General features: G+C 38.1%; 1 protein-coding gene across 4 annotated transcripts in view; it reads right to left on the bottom strand.

Annotated features, from left to right (window-relative positions):
* The window catches only part of Ptpn2 (protein tyrosine phosphatase non-receptor type 2), a 59365-nt gene continuing 49606 nt past the window's right edge, over nucleotides 1–9759 (bottom strand). For 2 of the 4 annotated variants that reach the window (XM_013116783.3, XM_005074635.4), the window contains 3 exons: nucleotides 9241–9407; nucleotides 7231–7332; nucleotides 1–362 (listed from right to left, as the gene is read on the bottom strand). In XM_013116783.3, the coding sequence (XP_012972237.1) occupies nucleotides 341–362; nucleotides 7231–7332; nucleotides 9241–9407 (291 nt within the window). In that variant the 3' untranslated portion in view covers nucleotides 1–340. Of the gene's footprint in view, nucleotides 7333–9240; nucleotides 9408–9759 lie in introns of all 4 variants that reach the window. The other 2 variants (XM_005074634.4, XM_013116782.3) reach the window with 1 other exon arrangement.

The raw sequence follows: 9759 nt of genomic DNA, 5'->3' as shown, positions 1-9759 counted from the left end.
TCTATTTAATAAAAATATTTAATGCTGCCAAAAAGTATAAAAATACATTAGGAATGGCAGTAGAATACAAAGTAGTCTTTCCTAATTTATTTTCTTTACATCTTTCTACATTTCATACACTTTAAAAAAACAATACATCAAATTAAAGAGTTTGCAAGTCTTCTGCTGGTGGTGTTCTTCATCCCCTGGATGGAAAGCTTACTTTGTAAACAGACAACTTGTGAGGCAATCTACAGGATTAGCAAGCCTCACTTTAGTTTCCGGAGTGGGCTTCAGGTCTTGCTTTGCACACCAAAGGTTGAAAATATATAGCTGCAGAATAGTCTCAAGTCATGAATATTTAGGTGTCTGTCAATCTTGGCCTAAAACATAAAATAAGAAGTCATCTATTCAATTCATATTTACTACACATACAGATGTACATAGATACAAACATGAAAGGCCTAACACTGAACTGAAAAGTCTACCAAAAACCAGTCCAACATGTCACATCCAGTCATCCACCAAGGTTTTCCTAAAATGCGGATTTCCAAATAGAAGTAGTGGTGTGACACAGACTGATGTTACACACCGTAACTCACTTCTTCAATAATTACTGAATTGTTTAGGCCATCCTGTTTTATTCAAGAAATGACCTCTATATAATATGCCAAGAGACAGACAAGTTTAAAAAATAATGTAGCCACAGAATATAGCAAGATTTTATTATATGTGCTAGACTTACCCATACTTTGACTTCAATGCAAAAGTCTAATCCAGTTTGGACAATCACTGTAAAACTGCTACAAAGCTTAAACATAAAGTTTGGACATAAAGTTGGCTTGTACCTGTAAATCAGATTTTCAGCCTTTGTATTTTCTCCAGAAGGATAATGCTAATAATTATAACTACTAAGGCAAGTAAAACATGATATTTCAGTGCACTTTAACATCAAAAGTAAAATGAAAAAAATAAAAGGCATTTAAACAAAGAGACAAGAGGATGTGACTGTTAAAAGCAGTAGTTTTTGCTGGTATTTCTCAATTAAATGCCAGTAACCAAACCTTTTGGGTTATTTACATTTTTGCACCAACTCCCTTACCTCATCCCCCACCCCCTTCTTTCTCTCTCAGACACACAAACTACAATGTAAATGCTTGTAACTTTTGTATCACCCCCCCCTCTCTCTCTCACACACACACACACACACACACACACACACACACACACAGACTACAATGTAAATGCTTGTAACTTTTTATCACATTTCCCCCCCCTCACACATATACACACACAGAGACTACAATGGAAATGCTTGTTAATTTTGAATCATCATGTATAAACAGAAAATGAAATAGATCTCCATTTAGGGTCCCCCTCCCCAATAACGAGAATGAAGATTCTTCTTGCCCACTGGCTTGTTCATCCAAAGGCAGACAGCTCTACCAAGCACCTGTGGTAGTCTACAAAGTCTTGTTTGGTTTCCCAACATTGATTACTCCATAGTGTTGGTATCAGGAAACCATAATCTTTAGACGTCAGTGGCTCACAGAGAAAACATGCCTACAGCAGAATGTGGGATGTAACAAAGTTTCTGATGCTCCATTGCCACAAAGTATTTTAAGAGCAACATTTTCCCCTTCCACTTAAAGCAAATTTGTTTGGATTTTTAGTTAAGAATGGGCTGTCTAGCATTTCCCCATTTAAAGTCTGGTTTAGCCGGGCCAGGGTGGCACACACCTTTAATGCCAGCACTCGGGAGGCAGAGGAAGGTGGATCTCTGAGTTCGAGACAAGCCTGGTCTACAAGGGCTAGTTCTAGGACAGCCTCCAAAGCCACAGAGAAACCCTGTCTCGAACCCCCCTGCCCCCGGAAAAAAAAAAAAAGTCTAGTTTAAGTAAATACTTACATTAAAGAACCGTGGTTGGACACAATGAGAAAAGTCTGAGTCTTTAGGTGCTGAAACCACAGCCAAGAGTTTGTATCTCAGTGTTATGTGCACTAAGCAGGGTGATCATGGTGAGTTACTTCTAACTTAAGGGTGGTACTGTCTAAAGTGTCATGAAACCTAAATTTAGATTAAATAGTATTTATTAAATACACATTTACCAAGGATAATAAGTTTGCCACTTAATAGACAAACTGGTTTTTGAAGCTCATTGCTTCTTTGCAAATAGTATTTAGAGCTAACAAAGTAAGCAAATTGTTAGAATAACTTCTAGGAAACAACTTTATTTGTAAGACTGGCAAGCAGGCTTTTTAGATAATTCTATTATATCTACATGGATGGATCTTTACCACTTTATTTCTAATAAGGCAAAAATAAAATGGGTCCAAGCAAATCAAGTGGAATAAGCTATATGGGTGTCCTGGGTGCCAGCTGTCTCCATGCTGCTGCCGCAGACACTGGAGTGTTCTTCCCTGACCCATGATATACATACATGCCCATGAGAGAGGGAAAGTCATGCTATGAGATGTTTACATTACCATCCTACTAAGATCATCTGGTGCTAACCACAGTAAGCCAAGCATGCTTTAAAGGAACTTACCCAGGCTTCCTCTCCTGAACTTTCCAAACTCAAAGACTTTTTTTAGTCATTTAAAATATCAACAGCATCATGGGTCTGAAAAATCTATGCCTAATGAGTGGCTACAAAGAATAATTTGTTACTTCTTAAAAGTGGTCTCTATAAAGAAAAAAAAATGCATGCAATTCTCCTTGCAGCAGCCCCAAGTAGACCCTTCAGGTGATGGCCTCACAGCTTCCTGCTCATAACCACTGTGAGGCTCTTTATACTAAATGTTAGCCTTCACAAAGCCCATTGGGCAGAGCAGACTTTCCATCCAAGCCTTCCTTACACTAACAATGGCACTACACTAGGGCAGTGACAGCAAGGAAAAAACAAAACAAAAAAACTGGCAAAGGACAATGGGTCTTCCCTGTAGCCACAGCTGAGAGAAAGCACTTGTGCAGAATGGCGTGAAGCTGTCCTAGGAAAGAAGACACTGGCCGTGTAGCAAGTCATCTGACTGGGGACTGACTCCCTGTCAGAGCAGGAATGGAGGATGACACCACCTGAATGTCTCCTTCCACACTCAGTGGGGCAATTACAGAACTGTAATTCTAGGTGTAAATGCTAGACTGTGTTGACACTGTCTGATGAAAAACTGAAGACCAGCTAGGCAGTGGTGGCACATGCCTTGAATCACAGCACTTGGGATCTCTATGAGTTCCAGGACAGCGTGGTCTACAATGTGAGTTCTAGGTCAGCCAGGGCTGTTACACAGAGAAACTCTGTCTTGAAAAACCAAAACCAAACTGAAGACCAGTATTTGAGGAGGAAATGGCATCAGACCCCTCAAGTGAATTCAAGGAAATAACAGATAGAACAGGTCTCCTCTGGAGTAACCCATTGTCAATAACCAAGACCTGAATTTCAAGTTATGAAATGACAATTTTAATGAGGGAAAAACATTCATACTTGGGGAAAAAAAGATATATACAAGATTCTGGGACAAAGCTATATAAAGGAAGCTCAAAAATGTAAGAGACTTTATTAGCTGTTGACATATAAACAAAATGTGCATCTCTTGGCAATTAGTTCCAAACTCAACATATGGACCAAGTTCATCCAGATTAAAGCCCTCACAAGCCCTTCCTTCCTACGAGACACCAAACCACAAGAATCCATGCCACGGCCATATATGCTACTCCTCAGGACCCAGGGATGGGGCCTACTAGAAGGAAATGTGAACAGGGTTTGACTAAAAGTCTGAAATCTTATCTGAACATTTAAAGAAACAGGCTATACATCTAAGGACATCTGGCTTAAGACTACAGCTTTAAAAAAAGTTTCAAGATTTATATTAGAAAGTTGTGTGCAGTATCATTTGCCTGTGGTGTTAGCTACTCAACAAGTTCAAGTAGGAAGTCACTTAAGCTGAGGAGATTAAGGCCAAGCTTGGGAAACATCAAGGCCCTGTCTCAAAACAAAACAAAAAATGAATTAATCAATAAACACACCCAACATCCACCACAAATAAAGAATTGTATCTGTAAGTAAAAATTAAGGCAATGTATATTTTTAATCTGTGAAATGACTTGATTGGCATATCTAGTAATGTAAATTTGTTAAATGAACTATATACCATGGCAAATAAGAGTATGTTTAATACCATCAGGTTCCAGTCTCTATGTAGAATCTAGCCAGAGATAGTTTCAAAGGAATCAGTGGGGTCTTTCTGTGCCTAGCAGAAAAATGGTGGTCATCACCCCGGGAACTGGTGCTGAGAGCACACAAGAAAGTGATGGAAAACGAGAGGGCTGTCCCATGTTGTAACTAAAAATGTGGACATATTTTTTAATTCATAACATCAACTCTAGTTTATTTAAGACAGAACAAGCCAGTGAATGTCAAGTGAACTCGTAGATTAGGACTCTTTCCTCTGATGCACCTGTAAAGCACAGCTGTTTCAACAGAAAATGATTACACAAGTTCTCACTTTTCCTGTTCACTCTTTGGTACAAATGCTAACATAACACATAATGAAATGGATAAAAAGAGAGAAGAACAAGATGTAGAAAACCTGACAAATGTGTAAGAGTCTCAGCTGAACACGACAAATGGCCTTTATATATAAATACATTTAAAAAGAACTGTATCTTTACATTTTATGTTTGAGCAAGCATAGATAGAAATCAGTAAGCAGATATAACACAGTACCTTGGAAGGCATATATAACCGCAGGTATAGACACTGACATTAAATCAAGACAGGAAGAGATAGGAATTAAGAATTCTTTTTTGTGAATAAGGCCCTTTAAAAATACCTTTTCTTTTCCCAATTTATTAAGAAAGGCAGAATTTGATTGAAGTCACACTACTCCTAAATTAATTAAAGTCAGTAAATACCACGAGACTGATGAACATGGTTTAAGATGCAGAACCACCAGAGACTGCTAGTTCCCCTTCTCTGGCGAGCACTCAAGAACGCATAGTATCATAGTACACCTCACTTCATACAAGGCAGGATGATGCCCATGGGCACTGCAGTCAAATGCCATGTATACTTAGTAAGCAGTACAAAAATGTTTAAATATTTAAAGCTGCTGTTGTTAAAACCAGCCCTTAAAGATCTGCTCAGGAAAAAGACAAGCCCTGCGCTGAGGAGTCTATACCAAATGTGTTCTGAGAAGCACTAACTACACACCAAGAAGCAAAAAGAGCAGTGTTCAATGCTATCTCTAGAAGGCACATCCTTCCAGGGAAAGGCTAGTACAGCCTTATCAGTATGTTGTTCTAAGAAGCTGTTGAAGTTGAAGCTATCTTCAATTGGATTCCTTTCTTTCAAGACAGGGTCTCAGTGTGTATCCTGGCTGACTTGGAATTTTCTATGTAGATCAGGCTAGTCTGGAAATCACAGGAATTTGCCAGTCTTGGCCTCCTTAGTGCTGGGATTAAAGGTGTATGTCACCTTGTCCTACTTTAACTGGAATTTTTTTTTTTTTTTTGGTTTTCGAGACAGGGTTTCTCTGTATTGTTTTGGAGGCTGTCCTGGAACTTGCACATTCAAAACTGCTTCTCAAGGCCATTCACAATTCCTAGCTATACCTGTGGTTTTCAAACAGAATTAAACTGTCTTGTTTAAAGTAATTAATCCTTATAATGCAACCTTACATGATATATGAAAGAGATAAAGCTGAGATATTGTCCTAGTGGTTTGGAACCTGACCACCACCTAGATGACAGATCCAAAGCACAGACTTTGAAACCACCAAAACCCTATTAGTGGTTGCATGCTTTAAAAATACTCATTACAAAGGTAAGGGACAATGTAAATTTGTACACCATCGTACTATTTATTAAACTTAGAAAGAACTTGAATTTTTTTTTTACTTCAAAATTTCAGTCCAATGAGCTGAAATCGTAAGTATAAAACACTGGCTCCTTTTACCTAGTAATAAGTTATCCCATTTGAGTAATTACATTAACATTTTCACAAAAAAAAAAAGAACAGTGTAAATCATGCATGGGCTTTACTTTACAGAAATCAATTTCTTTTCTTTTAACCACTTCAGTTTTTTGAGACAATTTCTTACAGCCCTGGCTGGCCTTGAACTTGTGGCCCTTATGCCTCTATCTCCCCAATGCTGAGATCACCGGTTTGCGCCATCACATATGGCTAAGAACCAATTTTATTCTTGGTGTTCTCTGGCCTCCCCTCCACTGTTCTTATTCTTAAAGATAGGAACTTGCTATATGGCCTTGGCTGGCTTCAGACTTTTGAACCTCTTGCCTCAGCTTCTTGAGCACTATGTGTGATGTCCTGCAGAATACAATTTTTTGTTATTTTTAAGGTTAGTCTTGACCAACTCTCACTTGACTATCCCAGAAAGGAGAATTTTCCTTCAATAACATGTTTAGAAAAATTTTGTTTCTTTGCTTTTCTTTTTAAATTAAGATAAACCATAAAATACAAAAGAAATAAAAATGTGTAGTAGAAATAGCTTGCTCATAGTTTCAACTGCCTCTACCAAACTTCTGTTTAGGAAAGGGAAAATGTATTCAGTATACAACTGAGTCAACATACAATTTATTTTTCTATGGTAACATATTTTCAAATTGAACTTTTAAAGTACATTTAACTACAAAAGTAAAATTAAATAAGTACTTATAAAATATATTTACCCTAAAATGGTTAAGCATATAAAGTTGTAATGCCCATTTCAACAGTATATTACATATTACACACATCATTTAAAGGATATTTTTTTCCATTGATAACATAGAAAAAAAAACACAATGTTTATTGCTTATATCAAGTGCAGGTTAAAATCCAGAAAGCCTCCAAAAGCAAATCCTTGTAATAAGGATTTCTCAATATTGGTCAGTGAAGCACAGCTGTAAGATGTAACAGTTTTCAACAAGCACATTTGTCTTTGAGTCATTGACAGTTTGGGTCTCAGAGGAACCTGCAGTGATGAGTCCTGAGATGTTGGGCTTGTGACTGTAAATATCCCTTATCTGGTTGATGTCTAATCTACTGCAACGTTATTGGGGTATGAGGCATTTGCTAACAAACCCTTGAGATTAATGCAGCACTGTCACCTGCCAGTGCATAAAGGTGCTGGGTAAAACTGTTTATTTATAGGACATGTCACTGAAAAAACAGTGACCAGCCAACCAAAGCACCAACCAAAATGACTGACACAAACCCCATCCTAGTGAGAATAGGTTGCCAATATAACCACCTTTTTCTTTTTCGTTCAGTTTCATTTAGCCTCTGTTTCATCTGCTGCACCTTCTGAGCTGTAGTGGCCTTCCTGTCCTCTCGAATACGTTTCCGTAGAATACTGTGAATAGACAGAAACAAATTAAAGTGTCTGCACAGCAGGCCTTAATTGCAGGGACACAGGGGCCTGACCACCAACAAAATCATGGACATTCACATATTTTACATCTCATTTAAACAATGTAGCAATAAAGGGAAAATGTCCAACTGTTCCACAAATCCAACAATATGCTCTTACAATTTAGGTACAATTTCTGGTATACTTATAGTAATACTTTACCAGTACCTGAAGGTAAGCCAGACATTTTTTCAAAACTGTCTCCTTCCTCCTCTTTCCCAACCAGCCGAGAGGGAACAGACTGAAGATTCTCTAGAATCTGGTCCCTTTTGTTATAGCATACAAAATCTCAAAGTTCTTTGACTATTTCTATGAATGCTCTGTTTGGAGGGTGCTCACTCTTTTATTTGACCATACACATTTCTAGCTCCAACTTCCAGTACAACATGGAATTTTGTTTCACTGAAAGCTCTTAGACACCCAGGGCAACCAGTCCTGGATTCACAGAAGAATGACCAATGTCAGTCACTGAACTCTTCCTCTAGAAAAAAATGTTAGCTTTTATAATATTCAGGCAAATAACTGCTTTTTTCCTGATGCTAAGGATGGGCCCCAGGGCACTGTGTATATTGAATATGAGTTCTACCACTGAGTTATTCCCACAGTCCCAGGGAGGTGAATTTTGACTAAATTTATGGAATCCCTCAGCATCTCTTTTTTTTTTTTTTTTTTTTTTTTTGGTTTTTTTCGAGACAGGGTTTCTCTGTAGCTTTGGAGGCTGTCCTGGAACTCACTTTGTAGACCAGGCTGGCCTCAAACTCACAGGGATCCGCCTGCCTCTGCCTCCCGAGTGCTGGGAACCCCTCAGCATCTTAATCTTAACAAATACAACATCATAACACTTTCCATAATAAAAAACATAAAAGAAAATAAAGCCATTCAGAAAAAGAACTCATGTGTGGACACACAATTGTTTCATGTAATTCTGGAGAAAAATATTCCACAGAGGAAATGTACCTAGCTTTTTTCTAGTTAGGTACACTGTCAATTATAGCTCTAATATAAATACTTAGCAATTACAAATATTCATTCATATGACTCATTTTGTCTTACACTATTTTAATTACCTAATTATAGCAACTTCTGAACACAAATTGGCTTTTAAATTTATCAGTACTGTGTTTTCAAAAAAAATTTTTTTATGTTGGCGCTAGAGAGATGGGTCAGTGGTTAAGAACACTTGTAAATGGGTGGGGTTGAATTTCCAACTCGCAACTGGTACCTCACACCTGTCTCTAACTCCAGTTTAAGAGGATCTGACACCCTCTTTTGGCCCCTTGTGGGCACCAAGCACAGGTGTCGTAGACATGTATCCAAAATACTCATGAATGTAAAATAAATAATTCTAAAAAACAAAACAAAAACAAAATGTGCAAGGAGGCTAGAGGACATTGGATCCCCTGGAACTGGAGTAATACTTGGTTGTGAGTCACCAGTTTTGGGTGCTGGGAACTGAACTTAGGTCCTCTAAAAAGAGCAGTAAGTGCTCTTACACACCGAATCATCTCTCTGGTGTTGTTCTGGTTTTCTTGTTTGTTTGTTTGTTTTCCTAAATAAGGTATTGCTGTAGCCCAGGCTGTCCTGGAGCTCACTCTGTAGACCAAACTGGTCTCAAACTCACAGAGATCTGCCTGCCTGTGCCTCCAGAGTGCTGGAATTAAAGGTGTGAGTCACCACAGACCAGATTGTACAGGTTTATTTTCATAAACAGACAACTCTTTGACAATATTGATGTCATCAAATAGCACCCAAGCACTTTGACTTAAGTAAAAGGTCATAATAACTGTAAAAACCAAGAGTCTGTATTATTTCACACTCCTCATCTTTCTCAGTAGGCCACATGGCACATACCTCTCATTGTTCTCTTCCACATTATCTTGAATCTTAGAAGAAAGTTCTGTTAGTTTTTCCTCTTCTGAACTTATCCTTTTTCCATTGTACTTTTCAGTCATTGTTTTGTTTTGTGAATGATCACGAACAGGAGACAAATCTTCTTTAGAAAGTTCTCTCCACCGTTTCTAGGTAGAGAAGAGAAGTAGTAAGCGTGGAATAATCTTTTTGTACACTGTGAAGATTGCATGTGAATTGGTTTAGTAAAAGGCTACACAGCTAACAGGCAAGATTTTCAGGGAAGAGAATGCTGGGAAGAAGGTGGATACTCGAGGAGACACGGAGGAAGCAGGAAAGCAGGATGGGTGTTATGTAGCTAAGGTAGACAAGCCTGGGGCAGCACACAGATTAATAGAAGTAAATGTGTTAAGTTATAAGAGCTACCTAAAAACAAGACTAAGCTAACAGCCAAACTATTGTAATTTGTAATTCTCCGTGTCATGATTTGGGAGATGGCTGGCTTGAGAGAGAAACATCAAT

The sequence above is a fragment of the Mesocricetus auratus genome, unplaced genomic scaffold (genome assembly GCF_017639785.1).
Source record: "Mesocricetus auratus isolate SY011 unplaced genomic scaffold, BCM_Maur_2.0 Super-Scaffold_6730, whole genome shotgun sequence".
Lineage (NCBI taxonomy): Eukaryota > Metazoa > Chordata > Mammalia > Rodentia > Cricetidae > Mesocricetus > Mesocricetus auratus.
The sequence above is the reverse complement of the archived record's forward strand: the minus strand, read 5'-3'. Positions and strand labels throughout refer to the sequence as shown.